A 13,632-nucleotide genomic window follows, 5' to 3' on the forward strand; every position below is an offset into this window, starting at 1 on the left:
CTGACAGGCCACGGTCGTCTGCGGCAGCGAATAGCCTAAGGTTTCCGGGCTCGACTCGCTCTTTCTTCAAGCAGTTTTGCGATCGGGAAAGCCCTTATAACTGCGCTGCATCAGATAGGCTATAACCAGACTGCACCAGGCACCATATTTTGCAGCTGGGGAGTAAGCCTATTGCACGAGTAAGTATGACATTAACTTTGGCTTTTGTAGTTTATGCGTTTGTTCTTTAGTTCGTTACAATTCGTATTGTTTGTTTTCAAAACCTGATTTTTGATCGCAATAATAGGATAAGGAAGAAAGCATTTATTTATTGAAGTGGTTCCATGGATAAAAATGAAGCCGCTCACAGTATACATATTATGGCGCACAAAAGTAATTACACAATCAACACAAATCCTCTGATAGCCTATAGCACACATTAGATGGTATAATTCAAATAGATCATTATCAATATAAGTATATTCTTAAAAGTCAGAATACAGTGGTGAAAACGCTAAGAGCCACATCCACAATCCACTGTCTCAAATATTTGTCGCTGTTGTGTATATTATGTTTAGAAGAGGTAAATAAGTCTCGATGCAGATGCGCATAATTTCCCCACCTCTCCACAGATGATGCACCAGCACCTGTTGAACCCTGAAATGAAGATGGACAAAGGAAAACAGGATTGTATCGTCGGTGATCCCCAGTTTCCTTGCGTGGCATCATCCACCCGCCGTGTTGCTGCAAGGGAAATGCATTTTATTTATATTTCCCTCTGATCAAATGAAAACGAATAAGAGACCAGAGGAGATAGCATACGTGACAATCCAGAGTTGTATTTATTTATTTATTTTTATTTAACCTTTATTTAACCAGGTAGGCCAGTTGAGAACAAGTTCTCATTTACAACTGCGACCTGGCCAAGATAAAGCAAAGCAATGCGACACAAACAACAACACAGAGTTACACATGGAATAAACAAACGTACAGCCAATAACACAATAGAAAAGTGTATTGTGTGCAAATGAAGTAAGATTGGGGAGGTAAGGCAAAAAAATAGGCCGTAGTGGCGAAATAATGACAATCTAGGTAAATAAACACAATACTAGATGTTCAGATGATGAATTGTATTAGCTGTAGTTGGCCTAGCCCAAGGGACTGAAAGAGATCATTAAGTGGTGATTGCCATCAAACCTATTGACTCTTATATTGCCTCTTATTGCAATATACTGGACTTGTCTGATTTAACTAGAATATGATCAAAAATGCATAGATCAGAAACCCGTGCGTTCTGATAATGGATAACAGTGCCCAGTGCATCCCAGACGTGTGTCTACTCAGTGCTGATCCTGATACACCACCTGCCTGTCACGAGAAAGAGCAGGTGGACAAAATGGCTTTGCTGATGCAGGACTTCGTTGGAAATATACCCGAGATAACAGATCCAGACGAGAATCAAAACTTTGGGTACCAGTGTATTACGGAGACTAATGGACCACTTGTTGAAATGGACAATGGAGTGATGGGTCTTGGATTTTATAATGGTAGCCAACCAAGGGATGGCTCAGGAAATGCAAATGATGATCAAAAGCATATGTCATTAATACATTGTAATACCCCACAGCTCAACAAAGAGCAGCTCTGTTCAAAAGAGCGCGATGCGGTAGAGGAGAATTGCCGCGCACAGGCTGACGTGGCGCACAGCCTGGGATATTCCCTCTGCTGCCTGGATGACGAAACGCAAGCACAGAGCACCCCTCTCGTGTGTGAAGTCAGCGGAGGAGCTGTGAAATATCACTGTCTGATTGATAAAGCGAGTTCCCAGGTGGGGCATAAGGAGGGGAGCTCTGCGTCTGTCACCTATTGTATCGCTGCAGAAGCGCTGACAGTACATCAGCGCGGACAGCCAGGCAGTGCGGGACAGAATGCTGTGTGGGGAGAAAGCGACCCAGACACTACACAGGGAAACTCAGCACTGCGGTCGAGGCAGGAAGGATGTGGATATGGAAACGGAGTCTTTGCTTTTAAAGAGGAGACGGATTTAGTGATTGAAGTGTCTGGAAAGAAACTTGAAGCGCATAAAGCCGTTTTGGCTGAGAAAAGTGACTATTTCAAGGCGCGGCAGTCCCGAGACGTATTGCGAGTGAAGGGGGTGAGTTTTAAGACTTTGACCATTTTGGTGGATTACATTTACTCATGCCGAATGGAGGTTAGTAAGGATAATATTGTAGAGGTCATCACCGGAGCTAAAATATTACAAATCCCCAGCGCGGTTCAAGCTGCTCTCGATACAATGTCGGAGCAGATTACCGCCGAGAACTGCTATGATATTTTGACAATAGCCAAAAAGCAACGTCTCAGCGAGTTGAAGGAAAAAGCCTACAAGTACATGAGTGACAATTTCTTGCAAATACTGCGGGATCCCGGTGTCTATGGGCGTTTGACCGGAGGGGAGAGAGAACTAATTCTCACCAGGAGAATGGAGGGAAAGAGGGCGTTGATGGTGGCTGAAATCAACGAGGTGTATGACGGCGTCGGGAGCAGACCTACAAGTCGTGAGAACAGTCGCCCTCAGAGCCCTCTATCCATCGTGTCCCTGAATGAGAATCGTATGATCTACTATTACAACAAGGAGACAAAGGACTGGAAAGTGCTGACGAAGATGCCAGATGAAATCAACACAAAGGGCTCTGGGATATGCACCATGTACAATTACCTATTTGTGGCAGGTGGAATCAAAAGGCAGGACGACAAAGGCAAAGTCTCGGACAAGGTGTTCTGCTACAACCCACTCACCGACAGCTGGAGCGAAATTCGACCGCTCACTGAGGGTCGGTCTCAGCTCAAGCTGGTGTCCATGGACGGCTACCTGTTTGCAATCGGAGGGGAATGTCTCTTTACGGTGGAGAAATATGACCCTCGCCTGGATAGATGGCGCCCAGTGGCGCCACTACCAAAAGGGGCTTTTGCTATTGCGCACGAGGCAACAACCTGTAATGGAGAGATGTTCGTGTCCGGAGGCTCTCTATTTTATCGTCTGCTAAGATATGACACTAAAAGAGACGACTGGGAGGAATGCCCGTTCAACAACAGCAGGAAGAAATCCACCGACATGGTGGCGTTCAAAAACTTCGTCTACAGGTTTGATGTCAACCGTGATTACGGCGTCAACGTGTTCAAATACAACACCGTGGTAAAAATATGGCACAACAGTGCGTCCCTGGAGCAGACCAACCCCTTGCCCTTTCGCTGTGCTGTCATTGGCAACACCATTTACTGTGTGAACAAGTCCCAAACATTGCAGTTTGTTGTGGAAGAGGAGAATGAACAGTTTTTGCCCGAGGCACTGGCACTCAAAGCACCTGTAGAGGCAAAAGGTGCCCTTGTCCCATTTGTCCTGGCTCTGCCCAAGACAGCCTGAGACAAATGCACAATAATGACCTCTTTGGAGACTCAGTAAAAGTGGCCTCAGAATTGTCATATGAGAACAAAATATGTTGTGTTTGATAAAATACCCACAGTGCACACCACATAATTTCAACATGGATAATTGGGTAATATTTGGTTGAGAAGTTGACAAATGAGATTGCAACCCATATTCACCCACTCAAAAAGACAGCCAAAAGTGAGTTGAATTTCCAATGTGTTCTCACTCACTATGCTTTCAACCATAAAAGCACAACCAAATTCCAATGGAAAAACTATGTCTGATTTTTGGTTTCGTTGCCATCCAAATGGCTATCACTGCGCTTTGAACCATTTAAAAGCGCTGCAAAGTTAAAATGGGAATGCAATATCAGATATGTTGTTTATTTATACAACAGATGAATCTATTATCACTGTGCTTCATTCTAACAGCAGAACAAAAGTTGGATTGCAGTTGAAATGACATTAAAAGTACATGGTGCAAGTGATCAATGCCGTTCGATATTCTGCACAGATTATTATAGCAATTGGGAAGCTCTCCGCAGACCTGCAACAACCTACAGTATGCATGCTATCTTGAACATGCACGGTCTATATAATTAAATAAGAATACATTTATAGTTACAGTAACCTCAAATGTGGCCATGGATGAGTTACTCATTTTAAGGTTGAATGTTACATTGGTTTGTAAAATAGCCTTAACTTTAGGCTATTTACTGTATTTCAAAAGTAACATTTTAAGGATATTTATCTACTGCTTGGATAGTTCCATCCGAGCCACTTAATCCTATTCTTACATTTTAATTTAGGGTTTAGTTGAAGACGTGAATCCAACATGACATTTGTTTTCCTGTCAACAAGTTTATAGGCTATTTTTTGTAGTTCAAAGGTGATATTGATTTGTATTTGGATGTCAACGCAACCAAATATCAACAGTTGAAGGAGATGTATCTTCTGCTTGCATAGTTCCATCAGTACCACTGACTAATCTGGCTTTATCCCAGTTTGTCAACAAATTAATAATTGATATGTTGGATTCACGTCTCCATCTCAACCAAAAATCAAATTTAAAGAGTAGGACTAAATCCAATCAAACTTTAAATGTACTTCAAATGAAGTTTTATTAGATTTAGTCCTATTCTTTAACTTAGATTTATGGTTCTGCCCAGCCTATAGTTTTTTTCTGATAGCAGATACATTATACTGATCAATTCATTTATACATTCATAATTAGTAGGTTATCTGTTTTAACAAACCTTTTTTATATTTGTACTTATGTATTGTGTATTGTTTGTGGTGTGGTTTTCATATAAACCCTTGGGCTTCCAACCACACATGCACACACACCGGCTTTTCTTTTTATTTGCTTTCATCTGTATATTTGTCTATTACTTGTTTTCTTTTGTGCAAATAAATAAATAAAATAAAGTTATAATGTTGAATATCTGACATTGTTTAAAGGTACAAATTGAACACATTTTATACAAGGTTTGTCTATGTTTAAATTAGGTTACCATAATGACATAATCATGTGGTTGAAATTCCATCCTCAAAACAACAGTCGGTGACTTTTTTCAAATCCAATGCATTTTCCACATACAGTGCTTCAGAAAGTATTTACACCCCCGAGTTTTTACACATTTTGTTGTGTTAAAGCCTGCATTTAAAAGTTACACTTAGATTTGTTTTGCCACTGGCCTGCACACAATACCCCATAATGTCAAAGTGGAATGAATTTTTTACTAATTAATTAAAAATGAAAAGCTGAAATGTGTTGCGTGAATAAGTATTCAGCTCCTTTGTTATGGCAAGCCTAAATTGGTTCAGAAGTAAAAATGTGCTTAACAAGACTAATCATAAGTTGCATGGACTAACTATTTGCAATAATAGAGTTTACCACGATTTTTGAATGACTACCTCATGTCTATACCCCATACAGTTATCTGTAAGATCCCTCAGGCGGGCAGGGAATTTCAAATACACAGATTCAACCACAAAGGCCAGGTAAGTTTTCCAATGCCTCACAAAGAAGGGCACCAATACCTCTCACAAATAGAAGTAGTGATGAAGTCAATCTCTTCTCTCCTTTGAGCCAAGAGAGATTGACATGCATATTATTAATGTGAGCTCTCTGTGTACATCCAAGGGCCAGCTGTGCTGCCCTGTTCTGAGCGAATTGCAATTTTCTTGAGTCCCTTTTTGTGGCACTTAACCACACGACTGGGCAGTAGTCCATGTGCGACACAACAAGGGCCTGTAGGACCTGCCTTATTGATAGTGCTGTTAAGAAGGTAGAGCAGTGCTTTATTATGGATAGACTTCTCCCCATTTTAGCTACTGTTGTATCAATATGTTTTGACTATGACAGTTTACAATCCAGGGTTACTCCAAGCAGTTTAGTCACCTCAACTTGCTCAATTTCCACATTATTTATTACAATATTTAGTTTTGGGTTTAGTGAGTGATTTGTCCCAAATACAATGCTTTTCATTTTAGAAATATTTAGGACTAACTTATTCCTTGCCACCCACACTGAAACTAACTGCAGCTCTTTGTTAAGGGTTGCAGACATTTCAGTTGCTGTAGTAGCTGACGTGTATAGGGTTGAGTTATCCGCAAACATAGACACACTGGCTTTACACAAAGTCAGTGGCATGTCGTTAGTAAAGATTGAAAAAAGTAAGGAGCCTACATAGCTACCCTGGGGAATTCCTGATTCTACCTGGATTATGTTGGAGAGGCTTCCATTAAAGAACACCGTCTGTGTTCTGTTAGACAGGTAACGCTTTATCCACAATATAGCATGGGGTGTAAAGCCATAACACATACATTTTTCCAGTAGCGGATTATGATTGGTAATGTCAAAAGCCGCACTGAAGTCTAACAAAAACACTATTTTTTCCAAAAGTTTAGTAGGGTTGGAAACAAGCTGATTGGTCAGCTATTTGAGCCAGTAAAGGGGGCATTACTATTCTTAGGTGGTGGAATTACTTTAGCTTCCCTCCAGGCCTGGGGGCACATACTTTCTAGTAGGTTTAAATTGAAAATATGGCAAATAGGAGTGGCAATATCATCCGCTATTATCCTCAGTAATTTTCCATCCAAGTTATCAGACTCCGGTGGCTTGTCATTGTTGATAGACAACAATACTTTTTTCACCTCTTCCACACTCACTTTACGGAATTCAAAATTACAATACTTGTCTTTTATAATTTGGTCAGATACTTTTTTGATTTAACTAGGCGAGTCAGTTAAGAACAAATTGTTATTTACAATGACGGCCTACCCCAATATATACTTGGATGTGTAGTGTCAGCGTTTGTTGCTGGGATGTCATGCCTAAATTTGCTAATCTTGCCAATTAAAAAAGCTTTATAGTTGGCAATCTCAGTCGGTTTTGTGATGAATGAGCCATCTGATTCAATGAATGATTGAGCTGAGTTTGCCTTGCTTCACAAAATGTCATTTAAGTTGCTCCAAAGCTTTTTACTATTATTCTTTATGTAATTTATCTTTGTTTGATAGCGTAGTTTCTTCTTCTTTTTATTCAGTTTAGTCACATGATTTCTCAATTTGCAATAAGTTTGCCAATCAGTTGTGCAGCCAGACTTATTTGTCATTCCTTCTGCCTCATCCCTCTCAACCATACAATTTTTCAATTCCTCATCAATCCACGGAGATTTAACTGTTTTTACAGTCATTTTCTTAATGCGTGCATGCTTATTACTAACTGGAATAAGCAATTTCATAAATATGTCAAGTGCCGCGTCTATTTGCTCCTAATTACATACCATGGACCAATAAATATTCTTTACATCAACAACATAGGAATCACTACAAAACTTATTGTATGACCTCTTATACACTATATTAGGCCCAGGCCTTTGGAACTGTTGGGGTAGGTTCCTTGTTCCTTGTCGAACATTGGCTTATTGGAAGCAATTGCAGACAGATGTTGACAACGGAAACACAGCATGCATGTTTCAGAGTAAATTCTTCAAAATAAAAAAGGTAAAAGTTGGTTTAATATGCTTGCAGTCAACCCCTAGTGATGTAACTGCCTATGTCAACACCTTCTACTCATGAGACCAAGCCCATGCATATACAGTTATACAAACTTGCAGGAGAGAACAGTAGTCCAGTTTTTTCTAAGGGTTCAGCAGTAATTTTCCATTCCAGTGTGGCTTACAGTGGTATGTCTGACTTGTCTCTTATCTATTTACTCCCCTGCAGGGTTCTGTGTCTATGTATCTCTTTTAGCCTTGAGGCGCTTTCTCACAGACACCCTGTTTTGACTGCAATAGCTCACACATCTCTCAGACCATTTCTTATAAGAGGCAGAGACTAGAAACTGAGACTAGAAACTGTGGAAGAGTATTAAACATTATAATGCGTATATTGCTAATCTGTGGTCCAGGACCCTATAAATGTAGTGGGGGAGGGTCTTATAGCCCTTCCCCTTCTATTAATACAACATAAGCATAATCAATTATTATAATACATCAATCATTTGGTGCAGCCCCTATCATGACCCCAAAGTGAACGCCAGCCATCATTCCCCCCTTTGAGACGAATTAGTCTCACAGCTTCATTCATAATATTCTCCTCTGAAATCAAACAGATTTGGCAAATTACATTTACATTTACATTTACATTTAAGTCATTTAGCAGACGCTCTTATCCAGAGCGACTTACAAATTGGTGCATTCACCTTATGATATCCAGTGGAACAACCACTTTACAATAGTGCATCTAACTCTTTTAAGGGGGGGGGGGTTAGAAGGATTACTTTATCCTATCCTAGGTATTCCTTAAAGAGGTGGAGTTTCAGGTGTCTCCGGAAGGTGGTGATTGACTCCGCTGACCTGGCGTCGTGAGGGAGTTTGTTCCACCATTGGGGTGCCAGAGCAGCGAACAGTTTTGACTGGGCTGAGCGGGAACTGTACTTCCTCAGAGGTAGGGAGGCGAGCAGGCCAGAGGTGGATGAACGCAGTGCCCTTGTTTGGGTGTAGGGCCTGATCAGAGCCTGAAGGTACGGAGGTGCCGTTCCCCTCACAGCTCCGTAGGCAAGCACCATGGTCTTGTAACGGATGCGAGCTTCAACTGGAAGCCAGTGGAGAGAGCGGAGGAGCGGGGTGACGTGAGAGAACTTGGGAAAGTTGAACACCAGACGGGCTGCGGCATTCTGGATGAGTTGTAGGGGTTTAATGGCACAGGCAGGGAGCCCAGCCAACAGCGAGTTGCAGTAATCCAGACGGGAGATGACAAGTGCCTGGATTAGGACCTGCGCCGCTTCCTGCGTGAGGCAGGGTCGTACTCTGCGAATGTTGTAGAGCATGAACCTACAGGAACGGGTCACCGCCTTGATGTTAGTTGAGAACGACAGGGTGTTGTCCAGGATCACGCCAAGGTTCTTAGCACTCTGGGAGGAGGACACAATGGAGTTGTCAACCGTGATGGCGAGATCATGGAACGGGCAGTCCTTCCCCGGGAGGAAGAGCAGCTCCGTCTTGCCGAGGTTCAGCTTGAGGTGGTGATCCGTCATCCACACTGATATGTCTGCCAGACATGCAGAGATGCGATTCACCACCTGGTTATCAGAGGGGGGAAAGGAGAAGATTAATTGTGTGTCGTCTGCATAGCAATGATAGGAGAGACCATGTGAGGATATGACAGAGCCAAGTGACTTGGTGTATAGCGAGAATAGGAGAGGGCCTAGAACAGAGCCCTGGGGGACACCAGTGGTGAGAGCACGTGGTGCGGAGACAGATTCTCGCCACGCCACCTGGTAGGAGCGACCTGTCAGGTAGGACGCAATCCAAGCGTGGGCCGCGCCGGAGATGCCCAGCTCGGAGAGGGTGGAGAGGAGGATCTGATGGTTCACAGTATCAAAGGCAGCCGATAGGTCTAGAAGGATGAGAGCAGAGGAGAGAGAGTTAGCTTTAGCAGTGCGGAGCGCCTCCGTGACACAGAGAAGAGCAGTCTCAGTTGAATGACTAGTCTTGAAACCTGACTGATTTGGATCAAGAAGGTCATTCTGAGAGAGATAGCAGGAGAGCTGGCCAAGGACGGCACGTTCAAGAGTTTTGGAGAGAAAAGAAAGAAGGGATACTGGTCTGTAGTTGTTGACATCGGAGGGATCGAGTGTAGGTTTTTTCAGAAGGGGTGCAACTCTCGCTCTCTTGAAGACGGAAGGGACGTAGCCAGCGGTCAAGGATGAGTTGATGAGCGAGGTGAGGTAAGGGAGAAGGTCTCCGGAAATGGTCTGGAGAAGAGAGGAGGGGATAGGGTCAAGCGGGCAGGTTGTTGGGCGGCCGGCCGTCACAAGACGCGAGATTTCATCTGGAGAGAGAGGGGAGAAAGAGGTCAAAGCACAGGGTAGGGCAGTGTGAGCAGAACCAGCGGTGTCGTTTGACTTAGCAAACGAGGATCGGAAATCGCCTGGATCCATTTGATCCCAGCCTTCTAAAGGGAGAAACAACTCCTGAGGTTCCTGGAATGCTGGTGGGGTGAGTCTGTTTATATTCCCATTCCTCCTGAGTCCTGGGAAGAACCTCACGAGTTGGATGGACAATGGGATTAAGAGAAACCAGAAATGCACCAGTCTCACCTTCAGCACGATTTGTATCAGCTTGTTGATTTCGGGCTTAGGGAGGTCAGTATGGGATTGATGCTCAAGCTTCCATTTCCTAACAATTCTATCCACAGGTGCCTGCTGGGATAATTACACCGTACAGAGTGGGTAGTTCTTACCATGAAGACTGACTCACCTCTCCTGAGGTGAGTTCTAGGCCATAGAGGGATCTGCCTGCTTCCTTCTACCACATTAGGTAAGTTTGCTCCCTTCTTGTGACCACCCCAACATACATATGTCCCATGATCCCCAGCCAACCTCTCAGTTCTTCACCCAAAGAACAGTCCTGTGGTCTCCCTTCGCCTAGTAGGTTGTTTCTCATTACCTCTCTGCATAAAGTATAAAAACCCACATTCAAACTCCGTCCTTCTCATAGACTCAACCTGACTCCCGGACAGCTCAGTGGTTGATGTAGGCTTTTTAAACACTCAAATCTGGGTTCCTGGCCTCTTAGTCTGATTTCCAATTTTTCTCACCATTTGTATCCATTTGTTGTTTTCCTCAGATCCCCCAGCGGGTCCTGTGGCTGCGCCAACAAGGAGACCCATGGAAAGGATGATGGGGAAAACAAACCACCCCACCCGGTGTAGTCTCTGTTTCCTAGTTATAGAACCTGAGTGTGAAATGATGTCTCCTTCTTCTGCTCGTTGGCTAGAGCCTTCCTCATCTTTCTTTCCGGCCTTTTGGTCTGGGTCCTCTGCTTCTGTCCTTTGGCTAGGACCTTCTTCCTCTGTTAGATGTTCTCGGGGCCCTGCTCTCCCTCCCTCCAGTCGCTCATCCATGGCTTCCACTGGGAGGTGCTTGCAGTGGAAGAGATGATGCCAGCCGGACCTCTTCGCCACTAGCAGGGCTGTTGGTGTCACCATGGTTACCTGGAACGGACCCATCCATCGTGGTTGGTTCCATTTTTGTTTGTGGACTCTTGAGTTTCACCCAGTCTCCAACGTTTATGGGAAGCTTGTCAGGGTCTTCACCTGGGGGAACCTCATTTGCTTTCCTGTGGGAAGAGTGGAGAGACCTGACAATAGAGGTTAGTTCTTTCATGAACTCAATGTGATCACACTGTGCCTCAGTTATGTCTATCTGTCGGTCAGTCATAGGTCGAACACCTGGTGTGTTCATGGGTCGTCATGTTAAGATCTCGTAAGGTGTACACCCAATGCCTTTGTTAAGGCTGCTGCACATTTTCATGAGGACAAGGGGCAAGCATTCCATCCAGCTAATTCTTGTGGAATGGCAGGCTTTTGCAAGCCCCCCTTTGATCGTTTGAATAGCCATCTCTGTAATCCCGTTACTCCGTGGGTGATAGATGGACACAAACTTCTGGTCAACACCCATCATTTTGGCCACATGGGCAACCACATCTCCTATGAGATGGGTGCCATTGTCTGCAGACAAAACCTCAGGCACTCCGAACCTGAGTATAATTTCCCTGACTAGCAATTTTGCAACTGTTCGTGCATCGCCGTTGGTGGTGGGAAATGCTTCTACCCACCTGGTGAACCTGTCAATTATCACCAGGCAGCATATCTTGCTTTCTTTTCGCTCTAACATATCAATGAAATCCATAGCAAGGTGGACTAAAAGTCCTTTTGGAGTGGGGAACTTCCCTTGTCTATGTTATATAACAAACATGTCGCGCAACGGTAAATGAACTGTTTTACGTGCTGATTCAAATTTGGGCAAAACCATTGGGCTGAAACAAATTTGGGCAAAACCTTTGGGCGTAAATCTTCTCTACCATATCCCCCTTTGACGAATAGCTCACTCCATGAGCTAATCGGCAAACAGTAGAGATCATGGTTGATGGTAAACAGGGCATGCCAGACAAAGTATGTAGCCATGAGCCAGACCTAGGACAGAGAGCACACCCTCCACACTTGGTGATTGAGAATAACAGCCTGCTGCTTGTTTCTCAAGATCAGTAGTTTCAGATGACACAAACGACTAAAAATAGAATGCATGTGTGTGACAACAGGAAGCAGTCAATTTGGCCGCCTCATCAGCTATGCTGTTACCAATACTAGCATAATCACTCCTGTATGCCTCAACCTTAACAATAGCCGATTTGTTAGATTTTCACATATCTTCAATCAACTGTTCAACATAAGGTCTGTTTTTAATAGGTGTGCCTGTGGTATTAGTAAACCCTCTTGCTCTCCAAACCCCACACCAGGACAAACAATCCCCAATAGCATATGCTGAGTCTGAGTAGATAGTAAGGGCCTTCCCTTTCCCCAATTCACAAGCTGTTTTCAGAGCTAATAATTATAATTGTTGTACTAATAAATGTTCTGGTAGGGGCTGTATAACCTCAATATCACCTTCCACATATACAGTCGTGGCCAAAAGTTTTGAGAATGACACAAATATTAATTTTCACAAAGTCTGCTCCCTCAGTTTGTATGATGGCAATTTGCATATACTCCAGAATGGTATGAAGAGTGATCAGATGAATTGCAATTAATTGCAAAGTCCCTCTTTGCCATGCAAATTAACTGAATCCCCCAAAAACATTTCCACTGCATTTCAGCCCTGCCACAAAAGGACCAGCTGACATCATGTCAGTGATTCTCTCGTTAACACAGGTGTGAGTGTTGACGAGGACAAGGCTGGAGATCACTCTGTCATGCTGACTGAGTTAGAATAACAGACTGGAAGCTTCAAAAGGAGGGTGGTGCTTGGAATCATTGTTCTTCCTCTGTCAACCATGGTTACCTCCAAGGAAGCACGTGCTGTCATCATTGCTTTGCAACAAAAGGGCTTCACAGGCAAGGATATTGCTGCCAGTAAGGTTGCACCTAAATCAACCATTTATCAGATCGTCAAGAACTTCAAGGAGAGCGGTTCAATTGTTGTGAAGAAGGCTTCAGGGCGCCCAAGAAAGTCCAGCAAGCGCCAGGACCGTCTCCTAAAATTGATTCAGATGCGGGATCGGGGCACCACCAGTACAGAGCTTGCTCAGGAATGGCAGCAGGCAGGTGTGAGTGCATCTGCACGCACAGTGAGGCGAAGACTTTTAGAGGATGGCCTGGTGTCAAGAAGAGCAACAAAGAAGACACTTCTCTCCAGGAAAAACATCAGGGACAGACTGATACTCTGCAAAAGGTACAGGGATTGGACTGCTGAGGACTGGGGTAAAGTCATTTTCTCTGATGAATCCCCTTTCTAATTGTTTGGGGCATCCAGAAAAAAGCTTGTCCGGAGAAGACAAGGTGAGCGCTACCATCAGTCCTGTGTCATGCCAACAGTAAAGCATCCTGAGACCATTCATGTGTGGGGTTGCTTCTCAGCCAAGGGAGTGGGCTCACTCACAATTTTGCCTAAGAACACAGCCATGAATAAAGAGTGGTACCAACACATCCTCCGAGAGCAACTTCTCCCAACCATCCAGGAACAGTTTGGTGACGAACAATGCCTTTTCCAGCATGATGGAGCACCTTGCCATACGGCAAAAGTGATAACTAAGTGGCTCGGGGAACAAAACATTGATATTTTAGGTCCATGGCCAGGAAACTCCCCAGACCATAATCCCATTTAGATCTTGTGGTCAATCCTCAAGAGGCGGGTGGACAAACAAAACCTCCCAA

General features: G+C 43.8%; 1 protein-coding gene across 1 annotated transcript; it reads left to right on the forward strand.

Moving 5' to 3' along the window:
- Positions 1-1,140: 1,140 nt before the first annotated feature.
- On the forward strand, positions 1,141-4,857 carry LOC139556547 (kelch repeat and BTB domain-containing protein 11-like). Its single transcript, XM_071370612.1, has one exon. The coding sequence runs from the start codon at positions 1,280-1,282 to the stop codon at positions 3,401-3,403; it is 2,124 nt and encodes a 707-aa protein (XP_071226713.1). The 5' UTR covers positions 1,141-1,279; the 3' UTR covers positions 3,404-4,857.
- The last annotated feature ends 8,775 nt before the right edge of the window (positions 4,858-13,632 follow it).

Source organism: Salvelinus alpinus, chromosome 27, assembly GCF_045679555.1.
Source record: "Salvelinus alpinus chromosome 27, SLU_Salpinus.1, whole genome shotgun sequence".
In the NCBI taxonomy this organism is placed as follows: domain Eukaryota; kingdom Metazoa; phylum Chordata; class Actinopteri; order Salmoniformes; family Salmonidae; genus Salvelinus; species Salvelinus alpinus.